Source organism: Salmo salar, chromosome ssa03 (genome assembly GCF_905237065.1).
Source record: "Salmo salar chromosome ssa03, Ssal_v3.1, whole genome shotgun sequence".
In the NCBI taxonomy this organism is placed as follows: Eukaryota; Metazoa; Chordata; class Actinopteri; order Salmoniformes; family Salmonidae; genus Salmo; species Salmo salar.
Genome location: NC_059444.1, coordinates 11,892,357 through 11,914,486, shown reverse-complemented (window position 1 = coordinate 11,914,486; position 22,130 = coordinate 11,892,357). Strand labels below are relative to the sequence as shown.

Below are 22,130 nucleotides of genomic sequence, written 5' to 3'. Positions count from 1 at the left end.
TCCATAAATACCTGGCCATTTCTCATTTAACTAGGTAAGTCAGTTTAGAACAAATTCTTATTTACAGTGACAGCCTAGGAACAGCGCCTTGTTCAGGGGCAGAAAGACAGATTTTTACCTTGTCAGCTCAGGGATTTTATTTCAATTACTGGCCCAACGCTCTAACCACTAGGCTACCTGCCACCCCTCATCATATATTACACTAATATCTGTTGAAAATAACTATTTGCCATCTTTTCACCAAAGATTCTATAACACATCTATAGCCTCTGGCCTAATAGTTACAGAGTAGTTGTTAATAGCAGCCGCTCTTATCCAGAGTGATTTACAGGAAGAATTGGGGTTAAGTGCCTTGCTCAAGGGAACATCAACAGATTCCTCACCTAGTCGGCTCGGGGATTTGAACCAGCGACCTTTCGGTGACAGTCCCAACGCTCTAAACCACTCGGCTACCTTCCGCCCGTTTTCAACCCAATTTAAATGAACAGTTGAGCTTACAATCATCAAATTCGAAATGAAATACATCAACGTGCATTGTGCACACAATGTTTCATTTGTCAAAAAACGGAGCTTTACGTGGGCATAAAAAACCATCTCCTTCCCCCCTCCATTCCGTGCCAGCGCTTCTCTCATTCAAACACACAACTAATGCTGCAACCGGGAGGCTGCAACTGCCTGAGCTGAGGAAAATGAACTCCGATAACGAACTATTAGGCTACTTCTGCACCCGATGCAGGAATTGAAGGGGTTGCAAATTAAGTCAGCAAATGTTCAATTAAAAAAAAGGAAGTTGAATAAACGCGTGTTCAACTTGGGAATTATTGACCGTTATTTTTACGCCCAGAGTTCTTCCCGTCTGTTTTTGGAGCTGAAGTTGTTGCGCGGGGCAAATGTAAGATCCACCAGCAATCTACGGAGGACTCTTCCAAATAATGTTTGGATTTCTATGCTCCAGAATGTACAGTGGTGTCTTTTCCTGTGAACAAGAAGTTTTGTGAGGAAAATAAACGTTATCATTTTTTTATATATATATATTTAAGCCTTGCGTCACTTCTTACACGGGCACTTCATTAATTAATTTCATATTATGACCAAAGAGCATGAAAATACATATTTTTATTAGGGCTCGTGCAACCGCGGGATCTCACTGACGCATCAGACATAATTGGTCTTTATACTATTTTAAAAATTCAGGTAAGGACGCAGGCATATTGTTTCACTATCTATTCAAATGTTGCATGCGCCTGTTAATATGACGTGAACATGCACGACAAATTGCATAGGAATTATAATGTTTATTTATGTAGCCTATTTATTTATTACATTTGTTATTGACTTTTATTACAGCTATCCTTTTCTATGTTTTATTTTAATATATAAAACATCTCAGTGTAGTATTATTACATACAGTATAGTACATACCCAATGAGTGAAGTTGGTTAACAATACATATTTTTAACGTCTTTTCAACCAAAAAAAATACGTATTTTCAACGTATTTTGCTCATGGGTAAGGTAAGCTTGTCACATTTTGCAATAAAATCAACATTCCATGATTCGCAAATTCCCCCATATGGTTTGTCACCCCGGGACACAGGCAACGTTTGGAGAGGATGAGGAGTCGTTGGGTGAAGCATGAGCTGCCAGGGTATCTGTCTTAGACGACTGTCTGTGCTGTTCCTGTGGGAGGGGCTCGCTCTGATCCTGTGCTGCTGCTGGACCGGGACTTGGGTTGTTACTGCTGCGGCAGGACCCAGTGATGATGGTGGTACCGCTGGGCCCATGGGCTGGTTGCTGTCGGACAAAGGGCCCTTCCACCACTCTTTGGAGTTCACTGAGTCGGTGGAGAGACACCAGCAGGGCTACACTACCAGATACAAGATGTTCAGGTGACCTTTTTCTGTCAATGTCAATTTAAGGGGCTTTATTGGGATAGGAAACATATGTTTACATTGCCAAAGCAAGTGAAATAGATCATGAACAAAAGTGAAATAATCAATAAAAAATTAACAGTAAATATTACACTTACAAAAGTTTCAAAATAATAAAGACATTTAAAATGTAATTATGTCTATATACAGTGTTGTAATGATGTGCAAATAGATAAATACAAAAGGGAAAATAAATAAACATAAATATAGGTTGTATTTACAATGGTGTTTGTTCTTCACTGGTTGCCCTTTTCTTGTGACAAAGTGTCACAAATCTCTCTCTCTCTCTCTCTCTCACACACACACAAATATAGGGAGAGAGAGACAGCCTCACAACTAGGGTTGCAAAGCTACCGGTAATTTCATAAAATTTACCGGAATCTTATGCAAATGTTTTAATTAACAGGTAATCTATGGTAATTTAGGTAATTTATACTAGAATAACTTTTAAATAAATTATTCCTATGGTATTACTTTGTTATATAGGTGTACATATTGTCCATTATTTTCTAGTGGTTAGACCATATGGTTCAAGAGAAAATAGCCTAATTCATGTAAAAAGCATCTAATCAACTTAGGCATTATTTTCAATTAATTCTGCAACTCTTCCAACAATTAACTCTGCAACTCTTCCAACAATTGACTTTTTTTTCCGCAACTGCCACCAGTTTGGAAACATTTACAACAAACACATGTTGACATATTAAAATACATTTTCCCAAAAATATATAAAGGATATTTCATGATGAAACCCTCATAATAAAACACCAATGGGAATCACTACGTTGATGGTTTATATTTAGCATAATGTTTTACAGCTTTGTCATGAATATTTTATATTGTCAAATAATCTTATTTGACTTTTTGTATATATCTTAGATGTGATAAGGCCACACAGAGGGCCAGAGATAATTACAGACACCTGTGATAATCTGAAGTACCCATTAAAGGTTACTAGAGGTTGTCTTACAAAATTCCCCAAAACCTTAAAAGCTAGTTTACTGGTAAAAGTTTACTGGTAAACTTCGAAAGATCCCAGTAGTATACCCTCCCTTTGCAACCCTACTCGCAAGCAAGTGAGATTATTCTGTGGCACTCTCTGAACAACACTTCCCACCTATAGCCTGTCGTTATCAACTCTCAGCATAAGATTCTTTCGTAGCAGTGCTTTTACATACAGCACTGTCGTTGTGACTGTTTTTTAAAGGACACTCTTATATATGTTATAATTCTGTTCAGTCCTGATCTTGCGTTCACTGACTGATGTAGGCACGGTATCTAAATAGCATACACGCAAATCCATGAACGCTTGTGGCGTCAACACATACGTTGTAAGTAAACATAGACTGGATGTCCACCACAATTCACATTGATGGGTATGTTGTTTTCAGAACTAGTGTGAATGGAATGTGTTGCACTTTGCTTGTGACATTGGTGGAACACAGGTGCCCTGGTTAATGCCCTGTAACAGAGAGGATATAGACAGACTGCTTTAGAACATGGCAGAGTATTGCCTGAAACATTGCTAAATGGTTTAGAATAAACGGAAAGTGGGAGTTCTTTTGAAAGTGAAGTGTACTACTCAAACTTCCAATGAGCCGTTGAAAGTACAGGATGATGCTGGCCTTGTGCCACAATATAATGACATTCCTAAATATGGTCCTGCTGTTCCACTATGACTCAATACTTGTTCTCCCCCTTGTGGTAAGCCAGATAAAGGAGGATTTCTACTGGCTTTGAGAACGCTGATGTCTTCACTTGTCATACGTGCTTTATTAATGAAAAATATCTCTCTCTGAACAGGTTCTACTGATTTGAATTCTCTCTCTAGAAGGGAGCAAAAGCAACATGGGGAATCTTTTCAACTGATATGATGCCCTCACTTTGAAACATCCTCTGTTTGGATTGGAATATAGGTCCAAGCAACGTAACCATGTGGATTAACATCGGACCGCTGGCGTCCGTCTCTCCTCTCGACCCTTTCTCCATGGTCCTCGGAGGACCTTCCCGTTTCCCCGTGTTTGATTACACATGGTCCTCGGAGGACCTTCCCGTTTCTCCGTGTTTGATTACACATGGTCCTCGGAGGACCTTCCCGTTTCCCCGTGTTTGATTACACATGGTCCTCGGAGGACCTTCCCGTTTCCCCGTGTTTGATTACACATGGTCCTCGGAGGACCTTCCCGTTTCTCCGTGTTTGATTACACATGGTCCTCGGAGGACCTTCCCGTTTCCCCGTGTTTGATTACACATGGTCCTCGGAGGACCTTCCCGTTTCTCCGTGTTTGATTACACATGGTCCTCGGAGGACCTTCCCGTTTCCCCGTGTTTGATTACACATGAGCCCCGGGTTTTGAACAGGAAGCTGTCAGACTATTATCCACCAGTGTAGCGTTAGCGCAGCATGCCTGCTTCCCATCCATAAGTGCTCACTGGTGAATAAGCCTGCAGGCTAACGCCAGGGTGTGATCTATAGAGGCCATCAAGTGACACCCGGAGAGGCACTGCAGTCTGTCTCTCTTTAGGATGATTGGCTGTAATTACACCCTCTACACTGGCCTGATTCCTCAATTATTTCTCTGCTGATCGTTTCTCGTGGCAGTGATTTGATTGCCTCCCACGAGAAGAGACAAGAAGGCAGTGTCTGAAATATTGGAGCAGTAGGACTCTTGACTGTGGAGATTGGAGAGAGAATAGCGTATTAGAACGCTATCGCTTGCAGGTCCCTAGATGGGACATGACTTTGTACGCAACACTTGAGCTCGATGTGACACGAGTCAGTACACTGTGTACGAAGCGGCTAATGGTCACCACAAACAGTAGGCTAATGGTGAATCACAAGGGCTTTGTGAGATCACATTATGAATATATTTGGTTAGCTATGGACGCCTCAAGTGCTTAGAGTTAAAGCATTTCTATGGTTTCCTGAAAGGCTCCAAGGCAGAGGTTCTCATTTTGCTCTAAATGGCTCACGGTCATAGGATGATTCATGGTCATTCAAATATGGTTCAGGATTAGCTGTGATTCATGGTTACCCGAACACTCTTAGAAAAAATGGTTCCAGAAGGGTTATTCGGCTGTACCCATATCAGAACCCCTTTTGGGTCCAAATAGAATCCTTTTTGGTTAGAGGTAGAACTTTTGGTTGATCTATGTAGAACCCTCTGCATAAAGAGTTCTACATGGTACTCAAAAGGGTTCTACCTGCAACCAAAAAGGGTTCTTCAAAGGGTTCTCCTATGGAGACAGCCAAAGAACAATTTTAGGTTCTAGATTTCACCTTTTTTTTCTACTTATAGGGACATTACACTGGTGCATGGGTAATCTGGCATATAGGGTCAGTAGTTTCATGGTCATATTGAGAATTTATAATAATTATTATGCCTAGTGCTGCATTGGACCCTCTCATAAGGACTATCATGCTACAATAGCACGATTGTACTGTGGTCACCTAACAAAGGCATTGTGAAACTGAGGTTTCCTTTCATCGCAACAGCAAGATCGAAGCTACAATGAAACATGGCAAAAGAGCACCAACAAAGACAATTGTAAGACAAGGTCATACAGTCTCACAGACCTGTGAACATATGTGTTGGCAGGGTGACCCACTGTTTATTAGCCAGTGGCAATGCCTGTCAGAGCAAATTCCAGCCAACCTGAAGTCACTCGACACTTTCCCTTGCCCCCCCTGAAGTTGCGTGCCAACATAAGAAAGCTTTAGGAGAAAATATCTGCAGTATGCTCACAGCTCCTCCAGGGAAAATTCCGTACCATCTGGATGTATTAGCTATATGTGAGAGATTCTGCTTGTGTCTGTCTGTAAATGCTGTGTCTGTCTATAAATATTGTGTCTGTCTGCGTTGGGGTTTGTTTGTGTTAAATGTAGGTTTTCACATTCTACAATTACGTTCAAATAAATGTTCTCAACAGCCTGTTAAGTTTGTGACAATTTCACAAACTGAAAACTCTCTCCACGAACCAAGAACTCAATCAATGAATTAATGAAATGTGTTGTCATGACGTCGTTACCAGGGAGTTCGGCCGATGGAAAGTCAACAGCCTGGCGGTGGAGAGGCGGGACGGCAGCGGCCTGGCTCCGCCCCTCGACCCTGACTTCATGGGCACAGTCAGGCAGTTGGGGCGGCGGCCCACCCTCCGCAGGATCACTGAGACCATTATCAAGAAGTACGGGACTCACCTCCTGCTGTCCGCCACTCTTGGAGGTACAGTAAACAGAGGCTCCAAACCTTGGTTCCTACTTGACCCGCATCACAGCAGGATCGTTCCCTAGGGAGACGGTCTTTGACTCCTTAGACTCCTTAGAAGTGGGTTTTTCAAGAGGGAATTTCATATAACTTTTAAATGTAAAATCTGTTACTGAATGTAATGTATGTACAATTCCTAGTGTCTGAACCATACATTACATTCAATAACTTAGCTACAGCAGATACTTCTGCATAAGGGGTATATTTGTAGTAACATATGTAATGTGGAAATTATACAGTTTGGAATTGATGTATTATTCTGTATCTTATGTGCTTAAAAAGCTACTGTATATATATATATATATATATATAGAGAGAGAGTTGAAGTCGGAAGTTTACATACACCTTAGCCAAATACATTTAAACCCAGTTTTTAACAATTCCTGACATTTAATCAGAGTAAAAATTCCCTGTCTTAGGTCAGTTAGGATCACCACTTTATTTTAAGAATGAAATGTCAGAATAATTGTCACGACTTCCGCCGAAGTCGGTTCCTCTCCTTGTTCGGGCGGCGTTCGGCGGTCGACATCACCGGTCTTCTAGCCATCGCCGATCCACCTTTCATTTTCCATTTGTTTTGTCTTGTCTTCCCGCACACCTGGTTTACATTCCCTCATCACTTGACATGTATATAACCCTCTGTTCCCCCCATGTCTGTGTGTGGAATTGTTTGTTGTAAGTGTATTGTACATTTTAGACTGGTGTGAGACGGGTTATTTCAACCTGTATTTTGCAGTTCTGGGTGCAGTTTGTTTTTTTGCGTCATTAAAGTGCTCCGGCTGTTACCCATTTCTGCAGCCAGTTACACACCGCTTACTATAATAGTAGAGAGAATCATTTATTTCAGCTTTTATTTCTTTCATCACATTCCCAGTGGGTCAGAAGTTTACATACACTCAATTAGTATTTGGTAGCATTGCCTTTCAATTGCTTAACTTGGGTGAAATGTTTTGGGTGGCCTTGCACAAGCGTCCCACAATAAGTTGGGGGAATTTTGGCCCATTCCTCCTGACAGAGCTGGTGTAACTGAGTCAGGGTTGTATGCCTCCTTGCTCGCACACGCTTTTTCAGATCTGCCAACAATTTTTCTATGGGATTGAGGTCAGGGCTTTGTGATGGCCACTCCAATACCTTGACTTTGTTGTCCTTAAGCCATTTTGCCACAACTATGGAAGTATGCTTGGGGTCATTGACCATTTGGAAGACCCATTTGCGACCAAGCTTTAACTTCCTGACTGATGTCTTGAGATGTTGCTTCAATATATCCACATAATTGTCCTTCCTCATGATGCCATCTATTTTGTGAAGTGCACCAGTCCCTCCTGCAGCAAAGCACCCCCACAACATGACGCTGCCACCCCCATGCTTCACGTTTGGGATGGTGTTCTTCGGCTTGCAAGCCTCCCCCTTTTTCCTCCAAACATAACAATGGTCATTATGGCGAAACAGTTCCATATTTGTTTCATCAGACCGGAGGACATTTCTCCAAAAAGTACGATCTTTGTCCTCATGTGCAGTTGCAATCCGTAGTCTGGCTTTTTTATGGCGGTTTTGGAGCAGTGGCTTCTTCCTTGCTTAGCAGCCTTTCAGGTTATGTCGATATAGGACTCGTTTTATTGTGGATATAGATACTTTTGTACCCGTTTCTTCCAGCATCTTCACAAGGTCCTTTGCTGTTGTTCTGGGATTGATTTGCACTTTTCGCACCAAAGTACGTTCATCTCTAGGAGACAGAATGCGTCTCCTTCCTGAGCGGTACGACGGCTGCGTGGTCCCATGGTGTTTATACTTGCGTACTATTGTTTGTACAGATGAATGTGGTACCTTCAGGAATTTGGAAATTGCTCCCAAGGATGAACCAGACTTGGAGGTCTACAAGGTCATGGCTGATTTCTTTTAATTTTCCCATGATGTCAAGCGAAGAGGCACTGAGTTTTAACATATGCCTTGAAATACATCCACAGGTACACCTCCAATTGACTCAAATTATGTCAATTAGCCTATCAGAAGCTTCTAAAGCCATGATATAATTTTTTTGAATTTTCCAAGCTGTTTAAAGCCGCAGTCAACTTAGTGTAACTTCTAACCCACAGGAATTGTCATACAGTGAATTATAAGTGAAATAATTTGTCTGTAAAGAATTGTTGGAAAAATGACTTGTGTCATGCACAAAGTAGATGTCTAAACCGACTTGCCAAAACTATAATTTGTTAACAAGACATTTTTGGAGTGGTTGAAAAACGATTTTTAATGACTCCAAACTAAGTGTATGTAGACTTCTGACTTCAACTGTATTAAAACAAGGAACTCAGTTCAGTATGGTTGCTGGATTGGGGTGAGATTAAACATGTTCTGCTCATTATCTGTCTTCATCACAGTCAATGTATAATTGGAACCTCTCTAAAGAAGAGATGGGAGATGATCACCATTGATAAGCATCTCTGGCTCAGTTAACAGTCTCCCCTTCCCTAATTTCCTGTAATCAGGGGAGGAGTCCTTGACGATATTTGTGGATAAGCGGAAGCTGAGCCGAGGCCCAGAACCAGGGGCTGGAGCTGAGGGTAGCAGCCACAACAATACGGGGGCTGGGGTGGTGACCCTGGAGGCCCTTCACCAGCTGGCTGCCTCCTACTTTACCGACAGGGAGAACACCCTGCGCCGGCTCCACCACCTCCAGATCGCCTCCACCGCCATCAGGGTAAGAGACCCCTGACTGCCCTCTCTCTGCCTCTGGGCATACAGAGGGGAAGTTAGATGCTAATATAGGTTATTATAGGAGGTCAAACTGTGTTAAACCAATGCAGCTGCTGCAACGACTTTGCTATGTTTTCTTGAGATTTTTCTTTGGGGGAGGCAAGTGTACTGTTGCATTTACTGTTGCCATTTTATTCATGTGAAATATTCACAGTGTAGCATGTTGATGTGTTGTTTTGATTTAGATTTTTCCTTATTGTCAGACTCTCGCTGTGCCGATTCAGTATGTAAGCGTTGCTGCATAGTGTATCAGATATGAGTGCTTTTATCTAAAAATGAAAACTGCTGAGAATTAACATGTTTCAAGTCATAAGAATTTCATGTGACTTACATCAGACTGTACCCACATGTGTTCTAATTATATATCAAGGGCGATAGAGACTGATGAACATGGTTCTGTCAGTATAGAATATCTACATAAAAAGTATTTACAGCAGTGCCGTCGGAGGTACGCCAAGTAAATATGTGATTCACATTTTCAAACAGTCCATTTAGATTTTCCAACTGGGCTATACATTTGGTAATGCGGGTGCAAGCAGTTGCTCCCGACGCCACTTGGGTACACTGCAGCATCCACCAAGAGGCTCTTGTTGCCAAGGGAATGCCTAACAGCTTGAAAGACGTTTTGGACACTACAGTGAAAATGGTCAACTTAGTTAAAGCAAGGCCCCTGAACTCTCCTGTATTTTCCGCAATATGCAATCATATGGGCAGCAACCATGTAATGTTTTTACAGCATACCGAAGTGCGCTTGTTATCAAGGGGCAAAGTATTGACACATTTTTCTGAATTGAGAGACGAGCTTAAGGTTTTCTGTACTGACCATCATTTTCACTTGTCTGACCGCTTGCATGATGACGAGTTTCTCACACGACGTTTGAAGGGGTACGGGACTATAAAAGTTTGGGAACCACTGCTGTAGGCCATTGGTGATCTCTCACCAATGGCAGGTGTTAGTATGTGATGATCAAGAGAGACGCTAGTAGTGTTGTAGTGTTGCCCCACATACTACAGTACCCCGATACTCCATTCAATCATCTGAAATGGATATTAAAATAGGTTAATTTCTCAATGTGGCAGGCATACCTGATATTGATGAGGAGAAGTGGTCACCTGACTGAAAGTGCCTTCCTACAGCATAGTTAGTTATTCATCAGGATGATATATCAGTCCATATCTTTCTATTAATTTCCGTCCAAGCTAACCACCTTTGTCAGCCATTTTGTGGAGTGAGCTGAGTGTCAATTGGTCAAGAAAAGGTTTTGAATAGGTGTTGAGGGGTGTTCAGCACTGCCAGTTGCATATAGTCCTTCATTAAAACACATATGCTGGAGAATATGGAGGAAATATGCTGTTACTGAGGCATAAATCTAGAGGTTTGATTATGATTCATCTCAAGTCGTATCGTGATTCACTTCATCTACGTTAGGGATGGGCAACTCCAGTCCTCGCAGAACCCGAGTGGTGTCCCCTCCCCCCCCCCCCATCTCTGACAAACACCGCTGATTAAACTGATTACATTCTGAACTGAAGATCATGATTAGTTGATTATTGGAGTCAGAGGTGTTAGTTGGGTCTAGGGGCAAAAGTGTGACACCAATCAGGCCCCCGAGGACTGGAGTTGCCCAGCCCTGCTCTACATCATGGTTTATCATGCTACAGAATGGTTGACGTAAGACGTAAGATTTGTACCCTGCTGATTTTGTACGTTTGCCTACTGACAAAGAAATGATCAGTCTATAATTTTAATGGTAGGTTTATTTGAACAGTGAGAGACAGAATAACAACAAAAAAAATCCAGAAAAACGCATGTCAAAAATGTTATAAATTGATTTGCATTTTAATGAGGGAAATAAGTATTTGACCCCTCTGCAAAACATGACTTAGTACTTGGTGGCAAAACCCTTGTTGGCAATCACAGAGGTCGGACGTTTCTTGTAGTTGGCCACCAGGTTTGCACACATCTCAGGAGGGATTTTGTCCCACTCCTCTTTGCAGATCTTCTCCAAGTCATTAACGTTTCGAGGCTGACGTTTGGCAGCTCGAACCTTCAGCTCCCTCCACAGATTTTCTATGGGATTAAGGTCTGGAGACTGTCTAGGCCACTCCAGGACCTTAATGTGCTTCTTCTTGAGCCACTCCTTTGTTGCCTTGGCCGTGTGTTTTGGGTCATTGTCATGCTGGAATACCCATCCACGACCCATTTTCAATGCCCTGGCTGAGGGAAGGAGGTTCTCACCCAAGATTTGATGGTACATGGCCCCGTCCATCGTCCCTTTGATGCGGTGAAGTTGTCCTGTCCCCTTAGCAGAAAAACACCCCCAAAGCATAATGCTTCCACCTCCATGTTTGATGGTGGGGATGGTGTTCTTCCTCCTCCTCCAAACACGGCGAGTTGAGTTGATGCCAAAGAGCTCCATTTTGGTCTCATCTGACCACAACACTTTCACCCAGTTGTCCTCAGATGTTCATTGGCAAACTTCAGACGGGCATGTATATGTGCTTTCTTGAGCAGGGGGACCTTGCGGGCGCTGCAGGATTTCAGTCCTTCATGGCGTAGTGTGTTACCAATTGTTTTCTTGGTGACTATGGTCCCAGCTACCTTGACAAGATCCTCCCGTGTAGTTCTGGGCTGATTCCTCACCGTTCTCATGATCATTGCAACTCCACGAGGTGAGATCTTGCATGGAGCCCCAGGCCGAGGGAGATTGACAGTTCTTTTGTGTTTCTTCCATTTGCGAATAAACGCACCAACTGTTGTCACCTTCTCACCAAGCTGCTTAGCAATGGTCTTGTAGCCCATTCCAGCCTTCTGTAGGTCTACAATCTTGTCCCTGACATCCTTGGAGTGCTCTTTGGTCTTGGTCATGGTGGAGAGTTTGGAATCTGATTGATTGATTGTTTCTGTGGACAGGTGTCTTTTATACAGGTAACAAACTGAGATTAGGAGCACTCCCTTTAAGAGTATGCTCCTAATCTCAGCTCGTTGCCTGTATAAAAGACACCTGGGAGCCAGAAATCTTTCTGATTGAGAGGGGGTAAAATACTTATTTCCCTCATTAAAATGCAAATCAATTTATAACATTTTTGACATGCGTTTTTCTGGATTTTTTTGTTGTTATTCTGTCTCTCACTGTTCAAATAAACCTACCATTAAAATTATAGACTGATCATTTCTTTGTCAGTGGGCAAACGTACAAAATCAGCAGGGGATCAAACACTTTTTTCCCTCACTGTGTATATATATATATATATATATATATTTTTTTTTTAGGGAGTAGATCAGCTTACATACTACTATATATAAAATTATGAAAAAGACACTGTAATCAGTTGTGAGTGACCCGAATTGAGGAACACTGATTCGCATGATCACCTTGAAATATTGGTGACTGGGAAGGAATGAAAGTAAATTAATTATGAATTCTCCACCACCATTGTACAATAACTCGCCAACTAAATGTATGCTATTTCAAAATATGTTTTATTTTATTTAACTAGGCAAGTCAATTAAGAATAAATTCTTATTTACAATGATGGCCTAACCCGGCCAAACCCTAACGACGCTGGGCCAATTGTGTGCCGCCCTATGAGACTCCCAATCACGGCCGGGTTGTGATACAGCCTGGAATCGAACCAGGGTCTGTAGTGACACTGAGACGCAGTGTTTTAGACTGCTACGCCACTCGGGAGCCACAATAATATTTCAACCAACTCTTATTGTTTCTTTTAGATTAATTTATGGATTGTCATTGTGGTTTAAATTATTCAATACCATGAATAAGATTGATGGAGTCGATATGATTTAACATTGGAAGATGATTATCTTTTTCACTCTTATCAAAGATTGATGTCCTTCCTTTATGATAGCCTACCAGAACACACATACTATTCATTCAGTTCCACAGAATATTTTCCTAGTTCATTCTCTGATGTTTGAGGCATGAAACATAACATCAGAAAATGTATTAACTTTCAACATTAATTAGTTCCCTTACCTCCCCAGGTGACTGAAACCAGGACAGGCCCCCTTGGATGCAGTAACTATGATAACCTTGACTCTGTCAGCTCAGTACTGGTCCACAGTCCAGAAAACAAGATCCAATTACAAGGTATGTCTGAAACTAGAACTAAAGACAAAACATCAACAGGTGTATCACTCTGAATGAACTTGGAAGAGCCAGGTGTGCCTTTCATGGTTAACACGAATATATGTATTCCCAGCAAAGTAGAGGGAATAGTTTACAGTAACTCAATACAGCTGGCTCAACATGGAATGCATTCTTCAGGAGGTCCAATGCAGCAAAGACAGGGCACAGTAGTTCCTATCTGGAATATAATTGCTTCTCGAGGCTAACCTGCGAGAATCTTTATCAAACCCCGGGATGACTTAGTTGTATTTGGTTTCTGAAGTGGGATCTTCAAAAGCAATTTAGCGGCAATATCTGTTTGTTTTGCCTTCTTATACACCCCAAAATACTCACCCACGCCTCTCTGGCCTCCCCAGGACTCCAGGTCATTCTGCCAGCGTACCTGCGGAGCCGCTTCGTCACGGCAGCCCTCAGCTACATCGGCTGCAACTCGGAGGGCCAGTTTGTGTGCAGGGCCAGTGACTGCTGGTGCCAGTGCAGCCCGGACTTCCCACAGTGCAACTGTCCACAGACGGACCTCCAGGCCCTGGAGAACAACCTGCTCCGCCTCAGAGAGGCCTGGACACTGGCCAACGAGGAGTTTGAGGAATCAGGTGTTTACTGGATATAGTTGAACATGCAACAGTTCAATGACCTTGGTGATGAGCGACAATTGAGCAGCCTGGGTGGCAGGATATTTCTGCTTTAGCCAGCTTGTTTTTAACTTGCAATAATGTAGTGTAGAATGCAGAGAGTAAGGTATTCAGGCATTCAATAAGCTTCCATATGTGAGAATGATAAAAAGCATTGTTCAGAGATACGGTGGAGATTAAAAACCTTACTGAAGTCGCATAATAAAAGTGTCTCGTGGGATTTCTCACTTCTTGGAAACACTTTTGAAATAGGGGAAACATAGTTAGTTGCAGAACTGAACCCATTCAACCTGAGTGGCGCAGGGGTCTAAGGCACTGCATCTCAGTTCTAGAGGCGTCACTACAAACCCTGGTTTGATCCCGGGCTGTATCACAACCGGCTGTGATCAGGAGTCCTATAGGGCGGCGCACAATTGGCCCAGTGTCGTCCGGGTTAGGGGTAGGCCATTGTAAGTAAGAATTTGTTCTTAACTGACTTGCCTAGTTAAATAAAAAAACAACCCCTCCGAATCAGAGAGATGCAAGGCGCTGCCTTAATCAGCGCCCGGGTTTAACTGCCGTGCTCTAGGGCAGGTTTTATCCACTTGGGGATTCAAACCAGCGACCTTTCGGTTACCGGCCCAACGCTCATGATGTAATAGGTTACCATGGCAATATACATGACCTTGCTTCGACAGCTGGAAGTGTATATTTGCACCCACTTCAACCACCATCTCATACCATCTGATAAATGACCAATTAGTGACTAAACCATTCAATGGTGCACACTACAGACAGGTGGTTAATAAAATATGATAACTCTTGAAATAACAGTTCTGCACTCTAGTAAGCTGAGAAGAAAGAAACAATCTGAACACGCTGTTGTTTATTTATATTTGGGTTTGTTTACTTTTCTGGGACAGACAAAAACAATGAGAACAGACATACTGTCACACGTTATAATTATTCCCCAATGGCTCACGTGGCTCCCCGCCAGAACAAAACTTCACTTATTCATGTTTATTTCTTTTTTAGAGGAGTTCCAGAGCTTCGTCGGAAGGCTGCCAACCCATTACGCTGTGAACAAATCTGTCGTGGAGCACTTGTGGAGGACGGATGGGGGTCTGCTCCAGCGCTACAGGCAGCTAGAGACCACGAGAGGCCTGCTTCTCGACAAAGCGCGCCACACCGCTAACAAGCTCTTCAGCCTCATTAAGAGATGCCGCCATCAGCCCAGAATTGTGCTGCACAGGGAGAGGTATAGAGTATTTTTTCATTAACCCGAGGTTTCCCCCAAACTTCCTTTGTCTTGTAATTATGCAAATTATTTATGCACTGTGTGAGAAAGAAAGACACACAAAAAAAGAGCCGTTTTAGGAGACAAGAAGGGCTGACGGACGAAAATGAGTCTCACCTAGGAAAACCAGAGTTGAGGATAGCTGGACAACTGGCAGTCGCTTATTGCAATGCAATTACTACTGTTTTAACTTGTGTTATTCAAAGTATCTAAAACCACTGGGCTCAATAAAAGATGAAGTACCTACTCACTAGGCCACAATAAGTCTTCAGATAGTGTCACACATCCACACTCAGAATAAGAGTATCAATAACAAACCTTTTGGCATTCAAACGGTTAGGTCCTCTTTATCTTATGCCTCTGCTGAAGTAACCGTTTTCATTAACAGTCAAAACTACAGTCTGAACAACATTCCAATTATAATTTGGTTAGCCTGGTCCCAGATCCGTTTGTGCTGTCTTACAAGGCTGGCAAGATAGTACAAACATGATCTGGGACCGGGCTATCTCTTGTACTGTATCTGTACAAATACTATTTCTAAGCAGACTATAAATGGTTCATGCACTGTGACTACTGTGGCGCTTGGCAGAGTTCTTAACGGGTCCAACAGAACCCCTGAGACCTGACACGAGTAGTCCTCTTGCTCCCGGTTCAGCCCTATGTAATGCTACCTGATCTAGCTGTTATTAGTTACTCCAGTCTTCCAGAGAGGCTTTCCTTTGAGCATAACTTCACGGTGCTGGATTCCTCTCTCCTGACCTCTCTGTTTTGATGGCCATTCTTTGGAAGAAATTAACTACATTACAAAATCCTTCAGTACTACTGCCAAACGCTCTGCTTCCACAATCCTCAATCCAATTACACTGCTTTATCACACCCTTCTAGTCATAAAGGGGGATTTGATGGAGGTTCCCAATTATTAGACTGGTCCATTTTTTCCGCATGTGATCTTATGAAATGTTTTATGCATAGTTTATTTGCTCTGTAATTGTACTGGGTGGTTAGTATTCAATATTCATACATTGAACAAAAGTCTGTGTGTGTGTGTGTGTATGTGTATGTGTGTGTGTGTGTGTGTGTGTGTGTGTGTGTGTGTGTGTGTGTGTGTGTGTGTGTGTGTGTGTGTGTGTGTGTGTGTGTGTGTGTGTGTTCTTGAGTGTGTTCTTGAGTGCCTATAGTGGTAGCTGCTTGAACTTTCTATCCATAAAGAACACTAAGTAAGATTTTCTGTTTATATTCAAATGAGGTAGTGTTTTGCTCTCTCAGTCAGCACCCACCTGCCTACTCAGGAGGAATTCACGACTAGAGGAACATTTTCATTTTGGTCTGATTTAGCTTGCATTCCAGCAGCTGAGCCTACAAGAGCAGAGTTGGGGCTTCTGCTCTGCCTATCCTACTTAATTGACAGATATTGTTGCTGTGAATGTGCAGTATTGTGTCTGATGAGATGTTTTTAACATATTTCAAAGACAGAAACAAAAAGAAAACGTTAATTGACTAACAAATGAAAAGGTATGTTCACCTACAGTATGTGCTGTCCTCTGTCCTCAGACCCCTCCGCTACTGGCTGAGCTACATCCTGTCCCTCCTGTACTGCAGTGAGAACGACCACATCGGCGTGTACTCTGAGCAGACCAGGAGCTGTTCCTGCCCCTACCACCACTCTTCCTGCCAGGGCCCCGTCCCCTGCTCTGTGGGAGAAGGCCCCCGCTGTGCATCTTGTTCCCCCGAGAACCGCACCCGCTGCTCCAGCTGCAACCCGGGCTTCTTTCTAGGCCAGGGGCTCTGCCGACCCGCCGTACCTGACCCCACGGATCCTTACCTGGGTTTGGAGAGCGACCGCGACCTTCAGGACTTGGAGCTGCGCTACCTACTCCAGCGCCGTGACCCGCGCATTGCCCTGCACGCCATCTTCGTCAGCAGCGATGTGCGCCTCAACGCCTGGTTCGACCCATCGTGGCGGAAGAGGATGCTGCTGACGCTGAAGAGCAACCGCTACAAGTCCAAACGCGTGCACATGCTCCTGGGGGTGACGCTCCAGGTGTGCCTGACCAAGAACAGCACGCTGGAGCCTGCGCTGTCCGTGTTCGTCAACCCATTCGGGGGCAGCCACTCGGAGAGCTGGACCATGCCGATCGGCCAGCATGGCTACCCTGACTGGAAGAGGACCAAACTGGATATCCCCCTGGACTGCTACAACTGGACCTTGACACTGGGCAACCGGTGGAAGAGCTTTTTCGAGACTGTCCATTTCTACCTGCGGAGCCGCATTAGGGATTCGGGGCCAGGCTCGGAGGTTGAGGGACACAGAAACGCTAGTAGAGCGTACTTTGAACCACCAGAGGGCGCCGTGGAACCTGTGGAGGCGTATTCATCCCAGAACATGGGCTACATGAAGATCAACAGCATGCAGCTGTTTGGATACAGCATGCACTTTGACCCAGACGCAATCCAGGACCTAATCCTGCAGCTGGACTACCCGTACACCCAGGGATCCCAGGACTCAGCCCTGCTGCAGCTGGTAGAGGTCCGCTATAGGGTCAACCGCCTCTCCCCTCCAGGAGCTCAGCCCATGGACCTGTTCTCGTGTCTGCTCCGTCAAAGACTGAAACTGTCCAGTTCAGAAGTGACCAGAATCCTCGCTTCTCTACAGGCTTTCAGTGCCAGACAACCAAACTCTGTGGAGTACGAGGCAACCAAGCTATGTAGTTAATAATGGGCAGGTGGACGGGGCCAATGTGATGTTTTTTGTATTAACCGAGTCAGATACTATGTCAGCCCCATAGCCTATATCTTTTGTCCACGGGTCTGTTTGTGTTGGTGTTTGCCGTTCATGGCTTTAATTGTATATAACTGTCATTAAATTTGATGTTTTTATCAACACCGGTCAAAAGTTTGGACACACCTACTCATTCAAGGGTTTTTCTTTATTTTTTTTACTATTTTCTACATTGTAGAATAATAGTGAAGACACAAAAACTATGAAATAACACATATGGAATCATGTAGTAAGCAAAAAAGTGTTAAACAAATCAAAATATATTATACACTGCTCAAAAAAATAAAGGGAACACTTAAACAACACATCCTAGATCTGAATGAAATAAATCATCTTCTTAAATACTTTTTTCTTTACATAGTTGAATGTGCTGACAACAAAATCACACAAAAATAATCAATGGAAATCCAATTTATCAACCCATGGAGGTCTGGATTTGGAGTGACACTCAAAATTGAAGTGGAAAACCACACTACAGGCTGATCCAACTTTGATGTAATGTCCTTAAAACAAGTCAAAATGAGGCTCAGTAGTGTGTGTGGCCTCCACATGCCTGTATGACCTCCCTACAACGCCTGGGCATGCTCCTGATGAGGTGGCGGATGGTCTCCTGAGGGATCTCCTCCCAGACCTGGACTAAAGCATCCGCCAACACCTGGACAGTCTGTGGTGCAACGTGATGTTGGTGGATGGAGCGAGACATGTTGTCCCAGATGTGCTCAATTGGATTCAGGTCTGGGGAACGGGCGGGCCAGTCCATAGCATCAATGCCTTCCTCTTGCAGGAACTGCTGACACACTCCAGCCACATGAGGTCTAGCATTGTCTTGCATTAGGAGGAACCCAGGGCCAACCGCACCAGCATATGGTCTCACAAGGGGTCTGAGGATCTCATCTCGGTACCTAATGGCAGTCAGGCTACGGCCCCCCAAAGAAATGCCACCCCACACCATGACTGACCCACCGCCAAACCGGTCATGCTGGAGGATGTTGCAGGCAGCAGAACGTTCTCCACGGCGTCTCCAGACTCTGTCACGTCTGTCACGTGCTCAGTGTAAACCTGCTTTCATCTGTGAAGAGCACAGGGTGCCAGTGGCGAATTTGCCAATCTTGGTGTTCTCTGGCAAATGCCAAACGTCCTGCACGGTGTTGGGCTGTAAGCACAACCCCCACCTGTGGAGGTTGGGCCCTCATACCACCCTCATGGAGTCTGTTTCTGACCATTTGAGCAGACACATGCACATTTGTGACCTGCTGGAGGTCATTTTGCAGGGCTCTGGCAGTGCTTCTCCTGCTCCTCCTTGCACAAAGGCAGAGGTAGCGGTCCTGCTGCTGGGTTGTTTCCCTCCTACGGCCTCCTCCACGTCTCCTGATGTACTGGCCTGTCTCCTGGTAGCGCCTCCATGCTCTGGACACTACGCTGACAGACACAGCAAACCTTCTTGCCACAGCTCGCATTGATGTGCCATCCTGGATGAGCTGCACTACCTGAGCCACTTGTGTGGGTTGTAGACTCCGTCTCATGCTACCACTTGAGTGAAAGCACCGCCAGCATTCAAAAGTGACCAAAACATCAGCCAGGAAGCATAGGAACTGAGAAGTGGTCTGTGGTCCCCACCTGCAGAACCACTTCTTTATTGGGGGTGTCTTGCTAATTGCCTATAATTTCCACCTGTTGTCTATTCCATTTGCACAACAGCATGTGAAATGTGTTGTCAATCAGTGTTGCTTCCTAAGTGGACAGTTTGATTTCACAGAAGTGTGATTGACTTGGAGTTACATTGTGTTGTTTAAGTGTTCCCTTTATTTTTTTGAGCAGTATATATTTGAGATTCTTCAAATAGCCACCCTTTGCCTTGACAGCTTTGCACTCTTGGCATTCTCTCAACCAGCTTCACCTGGATGCTTTTCCAACAGTCTTGAAAGAGTTCACACATATGCTGAGCACTTGTTGGCTGCTTTTCCTTCACTCTGCGGTCCAACTCATCACAAACCATCTCAATTTGGTTGAGGTCGGGGGATTGTAGAGGCCAGGTCATCTGATGCAGCACTCCATCACTCTCCTTCTTGGTAAAAAAAAAATCGCTTACACAGCCTGGAGGTGTGTTGGGTCATTGTCCTGTTGAAAAACAAATGATAGTCCCACTAAGTGAAACCAGATGGGATGGTGTATCACTGCAGAATGCTGTGGTAGCCATGCTGGTTAAGTGCACCTTGAATTCTAAATAAATCACAGACAGTGTCACCAGCAAAGCACCCCCACACCATAACACCTCCTCCTCCATGCTTTACGGTGGGAAATATCTCCAATTTGGACTCCAGACCAAAGGACAAATTTCCACCGGTTTAATATCCGTAGCTCGTGTTTCTTGGCCCAAGTATGTCTCTCTTCTTATTGGTGTTCTTTAGTAGTGTTTTCTTTGCAGCAATTCGACCATGAAGGCCTGATTCACACAGTCTGCTCTGAACAGTTGATGTTGAGATGTGTCCGTTACTTATTTGGATTTGTTTAACACTTTTTTGGTTACCACATGATTCCATATGCATTTTTTCATAGTTTTGATGTCTTCACTATTATTCTACGATGTAGAATAAAGGAAAACCCTTGAATGAGTAGGTGTTCTAAAACTTTTGACCGGTAGTGTATATTGGAAAGATTTGGAAAAATGCATCCCTTTCCCTTTTTACAGAAAATGCTGCAATTTATTATTGGATAGAGAGGATTTGATCTGATTTATACAAGTATCAAATCAGCATCTATTCCAAATGTATATGACCACTGTGTTATTACAGTGGATTATTGGATTGATACTAACACACACCTACTGAAACCTATGTAAGTCATTTGCTAATGGAAGGAGAACGAGGTGCTGCAAATGTGCTGTGTTAGTACTGCCCATCTGGAGCTGCAGAACACAGTGTCTCACAGTGTCTCCATTCTGTAACAGCCTTGGCACAGATTACCAAGGGTATAGTGAGGACAGTAGCCTCCGCCCCTCTGTCTCTGGCTGCCATTCACACTCACTGTGAAGGATGAGAGAGGGAGGTAGACAGACATGCACAGCATCAAACACAGGCTAGGTATCAATGGCCTTTATCAGAGATAATTAGCTCACAGAGCAAATAGGGAGTTGATTGAAGGCTCAATGACCAAGGGTGAAATTAGACCCGAACTCCCAAAAGGACTTGTCTCTAGACTACAGTGTGAGCTGTTTGAGTATGACTTGCATTTTAGATCACTTGCACTTGCAGAAGTGGCTTGTCGTTGCTTAATCTAGATTCATAAGACGTTCCCCCCTGGGGTTAAGGAGTGATGGGTGGTTATCCATCCCGTCTCTTCCATTTGTTGTAATGCTAACTTTAAGGGAAAGAGAAAATGGGTAGAAACATAAGCAATTAACTTGAAAACACTACCAAATGACGCACTCCTTGTTCTCAAATTCCATTATGGGCTAAATGATTTTCCTATTTATTTATTAAATGCAGTCATTTAGTTTGGAAGTAAATTGGATTTCCAAATTTGATAGACTGAACCCTTATCAGTGAGGTAAGGTTTAGGTTTCAAATATTTTCATTTTTTTAAAGGTCCTAGAAGCATTTGCATATCTAAATGGAATGTAAAGTAATTAAAATCATGGCTGAGTAAACAAACAGTGATGTCACTCATGTGCAGCATTCATCTGAAGTAAACTCCTCAGTGTGACAAGGCCCAAATGTTGTCAAACAAACCCTTTAAAATGTCCTTGATTGTGGGGTTGCAAAGTCCCTGATTACTAATCTTTACACTGTTTTGTGTTTCAATATGTTACTTACCAAGGTTGTTGACCACTGAGAATTTTTTTGTAATCATGGTCTTTTATTGTGTGATTGCACAACATGTAGGCCTATATCTGCTAATGTATAGGTTTTACACACACACACACACACACACACACACACACACACACACACACACACACACACACACACACACACACACACACACACACACACAGAGCGATTAGCTGAGGCTTTGGGCAGGGCAGTGGGCCTCGGAGGAAACATGAGTAAGACTAATAATATAATGTGTCTGTTTTACAAGTGGACTGGCGAGGGGAGGGCGGGCTGCAGGGAAGGACAAGAGTTTATGGAGACGAGTCTCTCAGGAGAGGCATTTAAAATAATGGCTGACAATCCACAGGAAGAACACAATGAGCTGGAAGTCCATCAAGACAGTCTAAAGGGAAATCTGTGAGTGTTTGGTATTCATCATACAACAGCAGTCCCTCTTTATGAAACAGCCCTGCTGTTGAAGCCCAGCCAAGCTCTACTGCTGTTGAAGCCCAGCCAAGCTCTACTGCTGTT

General features: G+C 43.6%; 1 protein-coding gene across 1 annotated transcript; it reads left to right on the top strand.

The window, feature by feature from the left end:
* The first annotated feature begins 626 nt into the window (after nt 1-626).
* LOC106598521 (BMP/retinoic acid-inducible neural-specific protein 3) lies at nt 627-17,959 on the top strand. Its single transcript, XM_014189565.2, has 8 exons — nt 627-1,194; nt 1,597-1,888; nt 5,963-6,153; nt 8,682-8,893; nt 12,956-13,061; nt 13,457-13,693; nt 14,747-14,969; nt 16,560-17,959. The coding sequence occupies exons 2-8, from the start codon at nt 1,635-1,637 to the stop codon at nt 17,719-17,721; spliced, it is 2,385 nt and encodes a 794-aa protein (XP_014045040.1). The 5' UTR covers nt 627-1,194; nt 1,597-1,634; the 3' UTR covers nt 17,722-17,959.
* The last annotated feature ends 4,171 nt before the right edge of the window (nt 17,960-22,130 follow it).